General features: G+C 36.9%; 1 protein-coding gene across 1 annotated transcript in view; it reads right to left on the bottom strand.

Annotated features, from left to right (window-relative positions):
• nrg1 (neuregulin 1) overlaps positions 1 to 12,261 on the bottom strand; it is a 63,773-nt gene extending 51,512 nt beyond the window's left edge. The window contains exons 1-3 of the mRNA XM_016522083.1: positions 11,989 to 12,261; positions 7,919 to 8,093; positions 7,214 to 7,335 (exon numbers count right to left, since the gene is read on the bottom strand). Coding sequence (XP_016377569.1) covers positions 7,214 to 7,335; positions 7,919 to 8,093; positions 11,989 to 12,085 — 394 coding nt within the window. The 5' untranslated portion in view covers positions 12,086 to 12,261. The remainder of the gene's footprint in view (positions 1 to 7,213; positions 7,336 to 7,918; positions 8,094 to 11,988) is intronic.
• Positions 12,262 to 19,974: the final 7,713 nt, after the last annotated feature.

Genomic DNA, 19,974 nt, shown 5'->3' with positions numbered 1-19,974 from the left:
TGCGTATTGGGCGCCTCCTAGTGTTGTGGGTGTATTATTGACATGTCAAAGTCTAGACCCTGAATATATGACAAACGCGTTTTTTCAGATGTATTTCCAAGAAAAAAACATTGTCTTATATTCGGGTCAATACGGTAATAAAAACTATGAACTCAATGACAAATTCAAACGTCTGACCTGCTAACTGTAAGAATTCATGAAGTGAAATGAGGATAAATTCTAAATCCTTCTAACAGGAAGTTGAATTAATTATTTATGGCTAACAATTGGGAATAACGTGAGGCGAAACAGCATCGGTTCCGCGGGTGATGGGTTACTGGTGCATTAGGAGATAAGAAGCTTTTCATGCCAAACACGTCAAGGAAAGTTTTATTAACAAACACAAAGCAAGGTCTTGGGCAGCAATTCAATAACGCTGGCTTTCTCTGCTGATGCACAAACACCGAGGAGTTTTTAAAGAGATTCTCCTGTGCGGTCACGGCTGGAGTCAGACGCAGCGTCACGTCTGATCGTGTGTTAGTGTCCTCAGCTCCAAAAGCTGGAGCCGGAGCTGCAGGACCATCCATCTCACACACCAGTCAACATGAAATCATCTTCCTGGTCTTACTGATTCATTAGCGCACATTATCCAAAGAAAATAATGTTATAAGATGATTCAGCAAAATATAACTTTTGCCACCTATCAAATGACTTCAATATAAAATCAAATCCTACCCTACATTGTTTCTCATCTAATCGTGTCCCATGCTGCCTTTTTCATGTTTCATCTTTTCATGTTTTATACCAAGTAGGCTACTTTAAATATATATATATATATATATATATATATATTCTTTTATTTTTGGGCTTTGCTTATCAGCTCGCGCACATCAGCTATACAGTCAATACTGATTGTTTAACATTATATTCATTGCATGCATATACTTCGTAGACATCCTTAATCTAATAACTCCATTCTGCTGTCTGTTGTTGGTGTTTCATTGTCTGAATATGGCACTCAACACATGCTGTGTGGTATCGGTGTTTGGTATCGGGGCATTTTAACGAGTACGAAGACGAGTACAGGAGCTCAGTATCGGGCCCGATACCAGTATCGGTATCGGTGCATCCCTAGTTTTAACCACTGCACGAGTGAAACTTCATTGGAAACTTTCAGTTTTATATATTGTTACTTTTGATTAGAAACAAAGTCTCGTCTTTCAAATTATATAAATTTTTTCAGGAAATTCAAACAATAAATGCTGTTTTGGCATATATATATATATATATATATATATATATATTTATTTATTTATTTATTTTTTGCATGAGAACAAAACTGCACAAGATATTGAGACATGTACATATCTTGAAAATTTTGTTTTGTTCTTTTAGTGGATCTTTTTATTTGTTAAAAACATTCTTTATTTTAGTACATTGCAGTATTTCCTATTTATTATTATTTTGATCGCTTGATTGTTATTTAGCACTGCTCGACTGGTCATTTTTTTTTCATCAGACAACACTTCACACAGGAAACCGGTACGCAATCATTAATTCACCCAACATTAACCAAGAAAATGTACAGGAATTTTATTAATTTACTTTTCTAAATGTGGAATTGACTTTGGAAATGAACATGCAGAATATCATCTGAACAGATATTCATTTGTCCGAGACCAAAACAGATATAAAACAATGAAACAAATGGTTTTCCTCTTGCCAAGCTCTGCGATCTCTCTTAAAGCCTTTCAATGTCACACTGCTGATGCATTAGTCAATTTATCATCGTAATGATGTCTCTGTAAAAGCCAAACTCTCCTGATCCTGCTGCAGTGCGGTGTGCAGCACTCAGCATACTGTAATTATTCATGCGGTCTGGAGGTGCAGTGTGTTCTCTCCTTCTGAACTTTTCCCAAATGGCTTTCGGTTGGAAGAGTGTGGCGTGACAGAGACCACTACAGACAAAGAGCTCGCCTACACGCTACAGTCTGCAGACCACTGCAGTAACACCTCCAGAGCCGACTCCTGTCCACACCTACAGTATTGTGACGCTCTCTAAAGGCCAGCCTGACTAATTTTGGGTAGGTGATTTAAGTAACCACCCAGAACGCAGTACAGCAGCTCCCTAGGCGATGCAGAACACCCTATTGACTGTACAGGGAGACTTTGCCAAACACCCACAACACTCCAGCCTACAGATTTGCAGAGGAAAGCACCACTCACCAAAATGCATTTCACTCTGATCTGGTTTGGCTTTTTCTGTCTATAGTTAATCAGCGGTCCTCCACAGACCTCTACACGTGTCTAGACACTGTAATTAAAACCTGACCTGTTCAGATGGCCACTTAGAAAAGCATTCAGACATATGCAGAGAATGTAATGAATGATACTGGACCCAAATTCCACACGTATGACATCTTTCCTTGTCCCGCAGTACAGCTGGACCACACGACTGAACACTGCGAGAGCTCATACAGCCACGGAGACAAAACACTAATGAAACTGGCCCTAAAATGTCACTCATAATTGTTTTACATGGGGCCATGATGTAATTTCAGCATTTAGTCTGTGATTTTATTGCCGTCCAATAACAGAAATGTCAGTGTTTTTCCTTCCACCTCCCAATTCCTAGCCAAATGACCAACTCTTTTTTTTACATCCAGCAGCATTGTGTGGTAATGTAATTGAGCAATGTCTTGAGTTTTGTAAATCTTGTTTGACCACTGCTGCAGGTTCTGGTTTGGCTCAAACAAAGCTTGTTTCAGAGAACCAAGAACTTAGAATTGAAATGAACTATGGCTGTGTATGAACAAAGTTCTGAGAGTGACAACTGCATTTAAATATGACACTGGATTTACAAAATGATTGTTCAGTCAATGCTGGGATTACATACTTAATATTCAATAATATTATCCTTTTAACTGCACTGAAATTATCAGATAAGAACAAAATCAACACAACTGCCTTAAGTAGAGCTGCTTTATAGCTTAAATGTGTTTCATACCCTAGTAGAAAAATAATATATTTAAAATAAATTTTTTCATACTAAGTAGAGTTCAAATCTATTAACATATTTTCTGACACTTACTGATATCAAAATTATAATTAAACTTTATTTGGAGTACTACTTGTGCACAATGCACATTTCTTAATATTAAGCACTATTAATAAGATTGTATGATCTTTAAATAATATCATTTAAATGTCTTTAAATGCAAGATATTTAAAGTGTACCTAAAGTGCAATTGACTTGATCGGTGTCGCATCATAGCTGTGTGGGCGGAGTCGGCGTGGGGGAAAACAGTCCTTTCCCCCTCATTGGAAATGAGCATGGTGTTGACTCAGAATGGCCTACATACAATCATTTCTGCCGCTCGACAGAGCAACATACGTAGAAAAACTAAGCCGTATTGGGTCGGACTGTCCGTACGATATCTGTGACTAGACAAACGACCCAACGGAATGGCCAGAGGTGTCGTTTCCCGACATTTTTGTTACCTGATTTGAGTCTATAGGCAAGAGACAGCTTACTGCAAGCCTATACTTGACGGCTTGTGAAAGTAAACATTTGTCGTTTTCTTTTGCTTAATTTTAATAAAGTGATAAAGACTTGAGTGACAACAGCCTGTCGTACTTTTTTTATTGATATATTAAAAATAATTTTAACATTGACAAAACAGGTAACATTAAGGTCCACTGAAGCGCCTTGAAATGCGCAGCGTTATTCTATGTGGTGTGTGCTGTAATCATTTTCACAAATACTAATCATTTTCACAAATACATGACGTAAAATAAAAAGATATAAAATAACATGAAAATATCCCTTACGAAAATTAACCGTGGTTACAACCAAAAAACATGGTTACTATAGTTAAACCATGGTAAAAACAACGTTTTGCTACACTAACCATAGTTTAACCATGGTATTTGTAGTAAAACTGTGGTTATAGGCTACAATTGGTAATAAAAACGCCAAAAATACATGGTTGGCCTACTATACTTTTACTATAGTAATACCATTGCTAATTTTCGTAAGGGATTGTGTATAATAAGCGCCTAACAATGTCTTCGCACGTTAATTCGAATGGTTTATTTTCCCCCACGGCATAAACGGTTATGACGTTTTTGTGGGCGTTCCCAGCAATGCCGAACAAGTCTATAGTTCCACTTTAGCACAATCCAATATACTTCAGTATATCTTTAGCAATACTTCCACACAATTAAAGTGCATCAAGCACAAAATTAGTTGTTCCAATTTAGCAGACTTTAAGTATACCAGTTTAGTGTACCAAAAGTACAATTTCGGAGTATTTTTATTAAGTACATAAATATGTAAATGTATTTGTAGTATACTTAGCACAAAATAAATGTCTTTCAAATACATTTTAGTATATTTATTTTTCACTAGCGTAACTGATGAACTTTGACAGTTATTGACCTGAATTGAAAGAACACTGAATTAAACTGAGCAGAATAATGACACTACTGTGTTCTGTAGAGCATAACTGATTCATTTTACAACCTTAATCTATAGTGCATAAAATGTGTCTAAATAGATGTGACTTGACGTGTAGAAGATAAGTCACAAATATATCTGCTTTGTATATCTTCTCCAAAAGAAAGAAAGACAGAAAGAAAAGAATAAGCATAAAAACTCAGTGCTTTCAACTTTAATTGAGATTTTTTTAAAAAGGTGTTACTTTAAAACATACTGAAAGATTTGTGATCGACTGGAATATAATACCAGTTGTGGCATCAATGGAATGGAGAGAGTCTGTTTCCTTGAAATGGGTCAAATGAGAAGCTTTGATGAATTTGGTGGATGTCTATGAGGAAGTGTCTAATGGTGGCCGGTGGTCTCACGTTACAAGAGAGGACCGCTTACATGGGGAACCCGAGGGGAAGCGGCTCAGACAAAATCCCACAAATCAATAAAGTGTAAATGCAGATCCATACATTCAGAGATTCTGCCTTTGGAAAGGAGATTGCTGTAGGGTTTTGGAGCATGCAGAGTTTATCTGGCTTCGGATACGACTGTAAGCTCTGAAAGTGGACAAAGCTCGGGTTGTCTCTAACTCATTAAAGTCACCCACAGACAATTACTGACCACCATCACCGCAGGAAAACTGTCATCCGACAGCTCAGAATAATCATCACATCCTCTCTACAAAGTCTGACAGAGAAGTTGGGGTCCCTAAAAGGATGGTCCACACTTTCTGGCAGTTTGTATATGGGGTTACCTGTCTCAGAAACAAGGCTGCATGTGTTTGCATTTTATTTTGCATTTAGAACAGCACAGCTCTAGTCTCCACCTCCTGGCCATCATAATGACCACAGCATGCTAAACCAGTTTAACATCCTAAAATCTGTACAGAACTGTAGCCTATTCTTTAGCTGGTTTGTGAGGCATCAATATCAGGCCGTTTACAGTAATTAACATGAACAGATTAGCTTGCTGTTCTAATGCCTGAGAGAAGACATGGAAGAGCTCATACTTTCCTCTCTTGGCAATCATTCAAATGCACTTCATGCTCACTAATTGAAAAAAGGCATTAAGAAAGTGGATTACATGGAGTAGAAAACTGGTCATTTCTGCAATGTTGCAGCTGGGCTAGAGGAACCCCATTTAGCTTTCAGAAGATATTTATGAGCCACTGTTTTTAGTCTCACAGCCCACAGTTGATCAATAACACAATTTGGGCTGTATTACAGTTGTGGATGTAAGTAAGCAGACAGCATGAGTTTAATGAGATTTACTTATTTTACTGGGGAAAAAGTGGAGTTTACCCATGCACAATTCACCACAATGCTTGGTGGCCAGGGCATTGCTATGCTGTTGTTAAGGTGTCATAAGTGGAGTTTAGTGTATTGCTATATGGTTATATGTTTCCATTACGTAAGAACAGCTGCAACTGTTGAGCACATTAAGTGTCCAATGTTCTGTGCATCATCTGATTATTTGAAGTGCACTTCTTCTTGCTGGAATTTTCAGTCTTAACACACTACTCACACTATTTATACTACAAAGTGGTGCAATTATGTGAACTGGGACGCACTTACAGTGATATTCAAGTTTTCAGATATGGCTTGGGTTCTTCAATGTGTGTCAGTGGAATTTGTTTGAAACGGGTGAAAGTCATGCTCCTGATCATTTAACAGCACAGCACACCTCTCCTCAAAGAAATCATTCACATCTGGAGCACAAAGGCTGCGAATGGTAGGGATTTGACTGCATCACTTTGAGCGCTAGTACTTGTGATAACCGACTCAGCAACAACAATAAGCCAATAAATATAAGACAGACATTCTAAAAGCAAATAAAGTTGTGTGTAATCAATGTATTTCAATTTTAAACAAGCTTGAAGCTACAAAAACTGGTCATCTTGTGTTGCACAGATGTGATGAGAGTGATCTTTGCCCTCAAAGCACTTTACATGAAAACCACCTGACTTGAAGAACTTTGTCCTTTCTTTAAGCTCTTGCTCATGAAACACTAGTCTGGACAACAGCTTATTAATAACCGCTTATCTAGCTTTTATAAAAACTCTCTGTTTGAACTATTATGTGAAATTTTGAAGCTTTATAAAACTTTACTGTGTGACTCACTGTCCAACATGATTCGTACATCACGTTACAATTTATTGCATTTATTTATTTATTATTTACAGTATCTTATTTGCAGTGGTGAGGCCAGAAATCCCCTATTCTGTGCCTCTATCACATGATATTATTTGTAATTATTTCAAAATGGGCTTCTGAATGAAGGAAACATCCCAACCAGGGAGACTAACCCTAACATCGAAAAGAATAGAAACTATACATTTATAATTGAAATAAATACTAAAACATGAATACTCCCCAATTTATGTAACCGAGTCAGTTATATAATCCAGTTTACCAGAATGAATCAGGCTTTTGAAGGCTAAACGAGGTCTGTCTAGGACAAACCGAATCACCAGAATGAATCTGACTTCACAAAGCTGCATACCGTATGAGAGAAAGAGAGCAACATTTAGCTTGAACTTATTAACATGAATCAGACTTTCCTAAGCTACATATGAGAGAGAGGTTGGCTTAGGACGATCTTGCAGTTTTGATTAGGTTTTTTCCAGTATATTCTGGCAGCTTGGATTGGGTGGTACCGCCATCATTCTGGGTGGACCGGTGTAACTCTTGTCCCTATATGATTTGCACATTGATTTTAATACTTGTAAAAAGGATGCATTCTTACTTTTCCTGATGGTTAGGCTTGCTGTAGTATTTGTTTTTCCAAGGTTGTTGACTGCCTCACAGGTGTATAAACCAGCATCTGCTTCTGTGGACTTCCTGATCAACAGTTCAGATATTTTCCCCCTGTAGAAAGTTACATAATGTTGGTTCTTTATATTGCTTCTCAAAAGTCCAACACTGTCTTGCATCATTAAGAACTGAATTTAAAATCAGAATTTAAGTGTACACTCTTAAAAATAAAGATGCTTAAAAGGTTCTTCACAGCGATGCCATAGAAGAACCATTTTTGGTTCCACAAAGAACCATTCAGTCAAGAACCATCTCTTTCTTACCTTTTTATAATCTGAAGAACCTTCTTTCACCACAAAGAACTTTTGTGAGGTTCTTCAGATGTTAGTTAAAGGTTCTTTATGGAACCATTTAGACAGAAAAGTTCTTCTATGGCATCGTGAAGCACCTTTATTTTTAAGAGTGTAATAAAGTGTTAATGCACTGCTCTTGTATCTCAGCACAGGCCTGTTTGGATTGTACAGGGTTAAATTTGACAATCACATACTATACACATGGCTGATATCTGTTCCTGTAAATACAACAGTAAGATTTCTGACTTAACAGTATTCTATGAAGCCAAATCTTCATTCATCCTGAACAACTTATAGCTAATCATATATTTTTTCTTAACTGTAATTCTGTTACAGGAACTTACTGTTTCTTTTTTTTAAGCTTTATGCTTTTGGGTTTGTTTTTGCCTGCGAGTTCTTTTCCGTTCTTGTACCACTTAATGCTGGGCGTTGGATTTCCCGCCACAATCTCACACTTCAGTACGGTCTTTTTTCCATCCTCCACTGTCACGCTCCGCAGGTTCTTTAACTTGGGTTCGGCTGAAACAAAGACACAAAACAGAAATTACTCACAGAATGCCATCAACACTCTCGAGGGTGAATCTTGCAATATTTCACCCCATTCTCATTATATTTTTATGGTAGAGGCATTTGAGGAGAAGCTCTTCTTAATTGTCATGAAATCATGTCAAAAATACAAAAAGAAAATAGGTTTCAACTTTTTTTATTTTGCAAAATATTACTCAGATGTTCTCTGGGTATCTGGAACCCACACTGCTGTCCTCTCAGTAAAGAAATACATCATTCCAGACATTTGTTCCAATAGACCCCTATAGCTAGAGTTGTTTTATGATGCCATGAAACGGTCTAGTTAAATGTGATGCTTTGATTTGATATTCAGCAGAATAAACAGTGAGCTAATTAAATATCATTTATGTTGTACAGTATATGACAGAAGTACCCATAAAGACACTAATAAACTGAAAGCCACACATTTTTGAATTTGTAAAAATGCGTGCACACACTTGAGAGCGGATGTCATACAAACACAGCTCTAAACTGTAAGGTTTTAATCAATCAAGCCCAATTACACAAATTCATGTTTTTCTAGCAGTGGTTTACATGTAGATTTCAAGCAATTTCAAGCACAAAAATATTTTAGATTTCATACTCAGTATATAGTGACAATTCCAAACATATATTAGTATCTAATGTGCTGACACAAAAGAGCCACTATATACTTTAATTAATGCATATTTAAACTGAAAGGTCGAATTGCGTTCTCAAAAGTGTTTTTCATAAATATCAGGTCAGACCATGCTGTCACACGTTTTATATAGTGTGTTGTATTTGTATTTTTATTAATACATTTATAATGAATAAAACGATGGCTTTGGTATTTTCACATGTGATCCTTTCATTCATTATTTTGTTTAAATTCTACAAACGTCACAGCATCTTTATCAAAGGTAGATTCACAACTACACTAAATAAAATTTCCATGTGTTTCTTCAAAAGATAGTGTTAGACTGTAACATCTTCCTGTCAAAGCACAGATGAACAAATCACATTTCATAAACCTGTTCATTTTTATTTTTTTTATGCAGAGAGGATGTTCTGGAGAGTTTTTTTCTGTGATTATTCACCCTCTAAATTAATGTTGCTGTGTTGATTATAGTGAGAATGATATAGGGATGATTACAACAACGGCCCCACAGACAGCACAACCCAGGTGAAAAGCAAGTGCACTTCCAAAATGTACTTAAAGTGCTCTATTTTCACGCACTAATTTTGTACTTCATATACTAGAAATTATTCTTAAGAACATCTACTCAAATGTGCTATTTTGAGACACCATGAATATGAACTAAAATGTGATTTTTAACATTACTATAACTAAATAAAAATTTATTTAGTTACCACTTGTAGTACACTTGAACCCACTAGTGTATGAAAGGTTCAAGTGTACTACAAGTGCTAACTAAATACATTTTTTAATACTGAGATAGTATGTTAAAAGCACATTTTACTTCATATTCATGGTGTCTCAAAATAGCACATTTGAGTACACTTAGATGTTCTCAAGATTATCTTAAATACTGAAGAACAATTTTTAGTATACGAAGTACAAAATATTGCACTTTAAGTACATTAAGGAAGTGCAATTGTTTTTCACTTGGGAAGTTCAAATGGCACAGGTTCACGTCTATTTCCCGCATACACTGTCTTTATTCTGGCTATTTATTCTTGAATTTTGGGCTGTTAAATCTAACAAAAGAACTCGGATTTCTACTGAACCTGAAGGTGTTAGTTTGCCAGCTTAAACCAGTCACAGCTGCTCAATTTATTGCGAATCATCAGAAACCCCCAGTTCCCAATGATACACTATGCAGCTGAAAAATCTTGCTCATCTGCAGCAGGCTATTGCCTTATCTTACAACACTTCCTGTTGACAAGGTGCTTTTAATAACAAGAATCGTTTGCATAGCACAGTGATGACAGCAATACAGACAGACCTGCTTCATTCCTGCAGAAATCTCTACTGGGACACCTATTGGGTTTCCTCACATAGATGCCGTCCATCCACCAACACGCTCCACCGAATGCATCATAAATGCATGTCATATTTTACCATAGTAAAATCATGGACACATAACACTGAGCAGCTTTATTTGTGTCTGATCTCTGCGTTTCCTCGAGTCGCCGCAGTCTCTGTGTCCAGGCTGCTGGCCATCCAGCTGTTTCTTTATGTCACGGACCAGTTGCCTTTGGGGAAACTCCTACACTGTTTCTTAGGCCGCAAAATCGAGTCGGATCAGGGTCCACATTCCAGTACAGCGAGAGAAGAATTCCATGATCTAATATGAGCTTCAGACAGACAGATCAGCCAGTCATCTTAGTTTCCCTACTTTTTCCTAACAATAATAAAACTTGTAATTAAAGGGGGAAATCCATTAGTGATATGCCTTTGACTGGAGGATTATACCACACAAACTTACATCAAAACTCCAAATCAAATAGAACAACCTTACAAAGTTTATATAGATGCATTTACATATTTACATTACTATCATATACAGTATTCAATCTGGACACTTCAGTCACTGTTAGACATGTCTAAATGATCTTTTTTCTTCATTAACATCACTTTTCTTCTCAAGACTCAATGTGTTGTGAATCAGCTGGTGTTTTGGTGATTTTTAGTAATGTATGTAATGTAATGTAAAGTCAGTTCTCCTCACACAGGTGTCCTAGCAGAAAACCCACATGTGTAGAGAATCACATTAACCATGGACTACTAACCACAAAAAAGTGGTACAATGCATTTGTGTTTATTTTAAACACTAGATCTTTTATCATTTCGTCTTTACGTCAGATGTTTAGATTTCTTACAATAAATAAAAGTTGCTTTTGAGAGACATTCAGACATTTTTAAGTTGACTCGAAGGTCCAAATACTTCACAGTAATTCCTGTCATGTGTTTACACACACACACACACACACACACTGCCACCGTGCTGAAACTCAACGAACAGGACGAGTTTCATCTAAAGCTGGCACGAGCATGTTTCAACACGAGCGTATTACCGAATCAGTGCTGAGAAACGTGAATGAGTTCTTCTGCCTAATATTTCACCAGGAGATAATTCACAGAATCTATTCACTCAGACATTCTGCCATGCGTCACAACTGTCATAAAACAAATTAAAAATTAACATTAAAAATGAGGCTACGAATGGAAAACTCACTAACCTTCAATTCTTATCACACATAACGTTAATACTTAGCGTTAATAATCAATAACCAAGAGCGTGTGTTCAGTTACATACAATGGGGTCCAAACATGACAGTATCTGATTCAAATCTAATTTAAATTTGAAAATAAACAGTGAAATTTTGAAACGGAATATTGAAATATTCCATTTCAGAATTTCACCTGATATTTATTTATTTATCTTTGCTTTGGTCTCTTTGGAACATCTCAGATCATGCTGTGAACATGATCATCAGGTCATCATCAATTCAACCTTTCACTCAAATTGTTTTTAGATGAATATAATGCTAATAAATAGAATTTGTAAAGGTACAATTTGCATTCGATTTGAGAAATGCTGAACGCCACTGAACTATTATAAAATCTTCTCTAAGTTAAGCAGCCTGTATGATAAATGGAAACCCTCTCCATTAAGTCACCAGACCGGTGGGTCGTGTTAATGGTTACAAACATTTCTGCCCTTTCTCCCTTGACAGAGTCACAGGCGAACAAACGTCACGGTGGATTGCAGCACCTGTAACCTAAAAGCGCAAGCTCACGAGTAAAAAAGAGCTGAGCTCAGAAACAATTGAAGCCTACTCAATAGTCAAGCTTGTCAATCCATTCACAACACCCAAAAACTGGACACGTTTCCCACACCTCAACAGAGCAGCGCTTTACCTTGCGGGGAGTTGTCAGACTTGTTTGTTCTCTCAGGGTCCTTATTCTTTTTCTTTACGCCACTTTTCCCGTCTTTACTTGTGTTCTTCTCAGACATGATGGCCTTTAGCTCTGTTAAGCTGTCAGTCAGTCAAAGTTCTGCGCGTGGTGTGAACGTGGACTCCCTCCAGCCAACTGTTGAACAGAAACTCTCCCCCGTGAGCATGTGTATTTCACATACTCAGAGGCGGGACCAACTCTCAATGTGTCAGATTTCTGTGTCTCCCACATTACAAGCAGTGTGTGCTTTACTAATCCCAACACGGTTCTTTTAATGGTCTCCTGATTGATGTGTACAGTATAAATAGCAAAGTGGTCACATGGGTGCTGTCATACACTGTACTCATACACCGTGATTGCACTGTGAAATGTGTCATAACAAAATACTCAGCAGTAATTTATCAATAGTAAAATATTATACACATATAATACTTGTGTCATGCTCTGTCATCCTTTCTTTGGATGTGACGACACATTGCTGACATAAGCATTGCAAGCTTGACAAGACCAGACACGCTTGATTTCAGTTCTTGCTGTTAGCACTGTTTGATGTGGATCTGTCTTGTTTGCCATGTGGGACAAATGTCAGGCTACAGCAACCAAGAAGATCATACAACTCACTGAAACTGGAGCTTTACAAGGGTGATGCATTCAAAAGAAATATGCTAAACAAAAAAGCAGATCTGATTGATCAGGCTACACAATAATTATCATAAAACATCTTTAAAACTAAACAAATGAATTATTGACGTACCGCTCATTTCATATCCTAAGCAAATAACTGAGTGCATTTAAAACAATAAAACAAAAATTGCTTAAAAATAGAACAAACATCTGTTTGCTATCCTATATGATGTAATTTCGTATCCTTAGGAATACACCAAAATTAAAATATGCAGCATGTAATATGAATATTCATAGAGATTGACTAAAAATTACATTTTACAGTGTTATTATGAGTATTTAAAGATTTTTAAAGATTTAATTGTGCACAATTAAATGTCCAATATCAATGTGGTTTCCATGTTTTATGGGTTCATTCCATAGGCGTAATGGTTTTTATACTGTACAAACTGTATTTTCTATCCCCCTAGCCTAACCCTACACCTCACACTAAACTTTCTGAAGATTTAGATTTTCAAGGTTAAAATTTGGTCCATAAAGTAGTGAATACCAGGCACGCGCACGCACGCACGCACACGCATACGCATGCACACGCACACACACACACATATATATATATATATATGCTTGTGAAAAAACAAAAAAACACAACATTCATTGTTACTGATCAATTTAAAAAATCTGTAATGGCGGCCTTTAATCAATGCCAGGTTATTCTCAATAAATGTATTGTAATTTTTTAAATAAGCCGTTTTTACTTCTCATTTAGTTTTAATTACAAGATTAGAAGTTTATTAAAGGGTTAGTTCACCCAAAAATGAAAATGGGGTGTTTTACTCACCCCAGAGCCATCCTAGGTGTATCCTTTCAGACGAATCAAGTCGGATTGAAAGATCAAAGACAATTTTTAATATAACTCCGACTGGATTCGTATGAAAGAAGAAAGTCACATACACCCAGGATGACTTGAGGGTGAGTAAAACAGCCTAATTTTCATTTGTGGGTGAACTAACCCTTTAAAATGAAATCTTACTTTAGATGCCACTGTCAAGGAGAGAGTAGCGACGACCTGTTAATGTCTGATCCCATGGAAAGGGTCAAGAGTTTCTTACTCAGAGTGTTAGTGTGCATTCCTTTCTGAAATGTTAGCAGAATTAAATGTTTAAATATAAATGTTTAAATCAGTGCTTAATGAAATAAACTAATGCTGAGTGTCTCTGCTGATTAAATAGGAGTATCTTTGTCTTTTTATGCTTATACAGTGTATTTAATGTGGGTAGACAATGTAATTATTATATATATATTTTTTTTTTAACATTTAGATAAATAATTACTTTGTCATGCGGGATAATGTGTATTTCAGAAGGTATATTAATATACAATTTACAGTCTCTGTCTTCCACAAATACTGACCCAGCTGTGTCGAGCAATCAAGGTACAAAAGTACATAAACTAAACACTACTGGCTAATTAAAACAAAGGGATGAGCTTAAAAACTGGGCTCATTAATCCAATTTAACGGGACCTTTATAGCTGTAGTAGGTAAAAAAACAATGCTTAATATAAAATATCTTATCCCATACTATATTTTTAAAAAATGCAAAGTAATGCAAATTTAAATTCTTTGTTTTTAAAAATATATACAGAATGTAAAGTGAAAAAAGGGAAGACATATAAGACACATTCTCTAAAAACAATCTGTAATATCACATGCAGGTAGTTTTGCTTATCAGTTGAATTTCTCATTTTCAGGATATTTAAGGATATATATGTTTGTTTAAGGATGTTTGATATTTTATTGGAAAACAGGACAAACATGTTTCATTAATTCTAGGTAGGCAGATGAGGCACAAAAGAATGTTTTATTTACAGTGGTAATTTCAGACATGCTACCCTCACAAATCCAGTCCTGAGCCATTTCCTTTAGCACAAGCACCGGCACGTCAGTTACTGAGCAAACAGGTCACACTTCAAAGTTAGTCCTCGGTTCTGTTTCATTCGAACCTTTCAGTTTCACCCAGTGGGTGTTGAATGAAACTCAGCCTTCCAGGTCGACGCCACACAGTCATCCTGAGAGTCTCCGAGAGGTGGGTGGGGTCGGGTGGATCGAGGAAATCCTTCCTCCTTCACAAAGGCTGATGTGTCACACATACGGTTACAGTTAAGGATATGGTTAAGTGAGCTTGGAGTAAGAATGTGTGGGCTTCAATAAACAGGAGAATGCCGCTGCAGACCTGCGCTCCAATGCATGCAGAGCATGTGTGAACACAGCGAGCGCTCATCCAAAGGGATCCGTCTCAACGAATAGAGACAGACTACACTTACTGACTTCAAACAGGACGACAGTGACAGGAAGAGATCCTGCCCAGGCTCACTGGAAATACGTGCCTCCTACATTTCTGCAAAACTCAAAAAACGCACATATACCTATGAATCACCTGTTGAACACTACATACTACACTACATACAACTTTTATTCCTTTTCACACAAAGTATGATTTACAGGGCTAGAGTTTTGATTAAGAAAGCCTAATTTTTGCACAATATTATGTTATGGCTTGAAAACGATTTTAACATTTTGCGAGATTTGAAAACGGATACTTTTGAACGTTAGCGTCAAAATATTCAGCTTCATATGTACAGTTGAAGTCAAAAGTTTACATACACCTTGCAGAATCTGCAAAATGTTAATTATTTTACCAAAATAAGGGATCATACAAAATGCATGTTATTGTTTATTTAATACTAAGCTGAATAAGATATTTCATATAAAAGATGTTTACATGTAGTCCACAAGAGAAAATAATAGCTGGATTTATAAAAATGACCCCGTTTAAATGTTTACATTGATTCTTAATACTGTGTTGTTAGCTGAATGATCCACAGCTGTGTTTTTTTGTTTAGTGATAGTTGTTTATGAGTCCCTTGTTTGTCCTGAACAGTTAAACTGCCTGCTGTTCTTCAGAAAAAATCCTTCAGCTCACACAAATTCTTTGGTTTTCCGTATGTAAACATTTGACTTCAACTGTATGTGTTTTCTAACACAGTAAGTTTGCTCGGTAGGTCATGCGATACGCCGTTGCACTTGTGAGGTGAAGTTCTCTGGTACGAATCCTGTGAAACTAAGCTTAAACCCAAAGGAAGTTAAAATAGCACCGTTGCATCAGCGAATGCATTTTTATATCACTTATGTATAACACTATCGGGTAGGTTTAGGGTTGGGTTTAAGGCTGTCACGATTCCTCGATTCAATTTGAGTAGTTGATTTTAAAGGGGGGGTCTAATGCTATTTCGTGCATGTTGAGTTATTTACACTGTTAAAGAGTTGGATTCTCATGCTAAACATGGCCAAAGTTTCAAAAAACGATTTGGATGCAGAACGGAGTATTTCTGTGCCAAATAAACTCCTTCCGGTTTCGTACAAGTGTCAGAAAGTTTTTTTCGAGCATGGCTCTTCATGACATAATGAAGAGTGGAACTCCTTATATGGGCATTTCTCCCGGAAAAGTGCGCCCATGCACACATCAACCAGAGAGCGAGCAAGAGCGCGCCCATCAACGGGCTTCATTCGGCAGCGCTGCACGGGACTCATTCGGGAAGAATGTCTCCAAAGAAGTTTGCTTTTGGGTGTGAGGAAAAGATAACCTTGTTCAGCTTCCCAAAGAACCCAGCGTTATATAAACAGTGGATGCAGTTTGTTTTTCCAGGGCAGCAACGGAGTTTCGCAAGTATGTTTGTTGACAAATGTTTTATAAACAAGGCCCAGTTCGACGCTGGATTTGCACATCGTTTGATACTGAAAGATGGAGCGGTCCCAGCTATAAAAGATCCCGGTCATGATTCGGAACTGCAGACAGTAAGTGAAACTGCATCAAATGTCTGTGTTTTGTTGGAAATCGGCGCTCAAGTGCTCGTCACTCTTTAGCTCCGCCTACGGTGCAGCTCCAGGAGCTCGGCTGTTTTCGGAGAGAATCGTAAAGCTGTATCTTTCTTTTATAAATATGATAAAACTAAAGACTCTTTGGAGATATGAAGGATGCAGTACTACTTCATAGGTACTCAAGATTAACATGAGATTGGGTGAAACTGCGTGTGTTATGTCCCCTTTAAAAAATCCTCGATTTGATTGCGTGTCGAATAACTGGCAAAATACTGGAAGTGGTACATTCCATGGATGAGATGCATTATTAGACCATTTCCAAGGCTGCATGATATATAAAACTGAATTACTAAACTAATTAAACTAATTAAATAAATATATGCGATGCAGGTTTACTATATGCACTTTAATTATTTATATGCGTGTAGGTTAGTTACGTGCATCACACAGCAGCTCTGTTCACAGTAAATGCTGCTCCACACAAACAGTTATCATTTACATGCATGGAGAATCTCAAACTCCATCTGTGCATATTGCTGTTAGTTTTGGTTAATTATCCACCTTTTTCCTACACCCCATGAGGCTTTGCGCAAATTATGGGAGTAACGTCTGTTTACACTGTAAACAATCAGCAAAATGAATGCTTTATGAATGCAATACTAAGCATTTCACAGCATCCGTGTGAAAACAATCCTGGAAAGAGATGTGAGGATTTGGCGAGAAAAATGCTTAGTGCATTTCAGGGAATTATTCATGGATTATATTGTAAATTAAATCGGGAGAACAGACCGCAAATGCACAAGATATGTTGTCTTTTTTCATTTGCTTACAGCGGAATATAAAGGAAACATGAAAATAATCAGGAGGAAAATAATGCAGGGGGCTGAAAAGAGCTATTCTATAGATATCGTTGTTATATCACATCACATTAATATACCAAACTTAACAATATTCTCCTGACTTCTGAAAATAGAAAATGAATGAAAATGTACAGCCCATATTCAGTCAAAATGACAGATAATGATTATTTGTAGCGCAATCTTATGATCTGAAATGATTTGTTGCAGTCTTTTTGGGTGGAACTTCCCCAAACCAGAAGTGCCTCCCATAATTTAAAACGCAGTAGGCTCGTTAGGAAAAAGGTTAACGTAAAGGTTAAAGGATAATGCTCATTTGGGAACGCAACGTGCACCCTCTGCAGGCATTTGTTAGCTCTTGTTTATAATACATTATGTATTTTAACAGTTTTGTTCAATAAAACCATATGATTTCTTGCTTTTGATACTTTATTTGAAAAAAATATTATTGCTTCATTGCTATTATATATGTATTTAAAGTAATTTTAAAGGCTATTCGCTTCTAGGTCTATTTTTATTACTACAAAAAAATTGATTATAATAAATAATCTGATCACTCGATTAATCGTCAGAATGGTCGACCAATTACTCGATTACCAAAATAATCGTTAGTGACAGCCCTAGTTGGGTTTGGTGTAGGGGGTATGTTAATTTCCAACACGACAGAGCATTAATTTTTTTAGCAACACTCCCCAGACATTTGAGTTCTGAACTGCCACAATACATAACTGAAGCAACATAAAAGTACAGCAATACATGCCTGTACCAACGTAATAAAACGTGGTCACGGTCATTTCGGACGAGCGTTTTAGTGCCACTCACTGGACATGTCCCTTTGAAAACTGGCGCAAAACACGCAGTAAGCTACGTAATATCGTTGTTGCAGAAATATCTCCACAAGCACGTATTTCCAATGAGCCTGGGTTGAAGGAATCTCAAATAGTTATTCACTGAAACTAGGAAATTTCACTGCAACACACCACGTTTTGATAATCTTTGTGCAAAAAATAATATTACATCTGTTTATAAAAAGCAGAAGCATACCTGTTGTGCTCAAAAATCTTGATATATCATTTCAGAAAAAAATTCAAATACACGCATGATATTTTTAATTTCATTAAAGGATACATATAATAAGTATTAGTAGCTCTATGTAACTTACTAATGTGTATTTTATGAGTTCAGCTTCCTGCCACCTAATTCACTTCTATGTCATTGGGACATTTAGGAATTTTACCATAGCATTGACAGTAAGACACATGCCCTTATTACGGACACTATTACGCAGACAACTGATGGTGCAGGGTCCCTTCCCGTTTACAACAGGCTTAAAATATGATTCATGTTACAAAATAGTGTTGTAAATAGACGCTTGCGTTGCTCAATGCTGTCATTTCCTTTAAACAATAATTGACAAAGATGCGCAATTGGTGACTTTTATTCACCTACGCCAAGTCTTTTCGAACAAACAATTTATAGTAGTGGGTTGAAGGCACTTAGGGAACCTCAACTTTCCAGAGAACTTTTCTGAGAAATCGCAGACTTTCCGTGAGCGCAATCTGTATAAACATGACGCCTACATGTAAAGCGTAAACCCCTCGTCCCCATCAATGCAAAACAAGGTCTTGACCATCCCTCCGTGCTCCAGGATCTGTTAGATGTGTTATACAGCATCCGTGAAACACACAGTAAAATCATTTTTGCAATCATCACTTTTTCTGCTGTTTGTAGAGGAATATGAATAACGCCTGTTCAGACAGCAGGATTACACCTTTAATCCTTTGGGTCATGATGATCGTGTGTAAAGAGCTCATTAAAAAAATAGCCTACAAGTATGAAAAGTAAAACACAGGCATTCAGGAATGAGCAATAAATGACATGCAACACAAAACTCTACAGGCGTCACAAAACACTTTTAGGTCCTTTCCCTTTCTCGATGAGTTTCTAGGAGGGGCGAAGTCTGAACGTACAGCCTGTTTGAACTTGAACAGATCAGAATATTATCCAAAATGCTCACTGACAGCTCTCCTCATATTTATTTGGGCTTTGTTGTCTTGGATACACGCTACCCCTTATGGTCACATTTCTAAAGATGTTATTTCCATGATAACAAAATTGAAACATCTGGTGACGCAAAAGACTTGATGAAACATCAACAGTGGTCTAATATGTACTGTTGGAGATCATGTCTATTGTACTGCCTATATATATATATATATATATATAATTAATATGATCATCTAGCTCTGCAAGCTAACTTCTCATCACTTACTCCATTTTCTTTTCTTACAGAAAAGCACCTTTGACGAAGTAAATATTTTTTGAGCGATGCATGTGGGTGTTGAACGCAATAGATGCATTTTTGCAGGTGTGCTACATCGCCATAAAGGTCTTCAAAACCAAAAAACATGACAAAAACTATAATTATACAACCATAATGTAAATATTATGATTTGCGTGAAAGCTAGTGTAAAACACAAGCCCTGTGCTTTGGTGCGCTGAAGATACTGAGATGAAAAGGCAGAGTCATGCAGACACACATCCAGATGTTGTGTGTACTGCTCATAATGGACTGTTTTCATTCAA

The sequence above is a fragment of the Sinocyclocheilus rhinocerous genome, unplaced genomic scaffold (genome assembly GCF_001515625.1).
Source record: "Sinocyclocheilus rhinocerous isolate Xijiao unplaced genomic scaffold, SAMN03320098_v1.1 scaffold178, whole genome shotgun sequence".
NCBI lineage: Eukaryota > Metazoa > Chordata > Actinopteri > Cypriniformes > Cyprinidae > Sinocyclocheilus > Sinocyclocheilus rhinocerous.
Note: the sequence above shows the minus strand (reverse complement) of the source record. Positions and strands in the feature narration are given on the sequence as shown.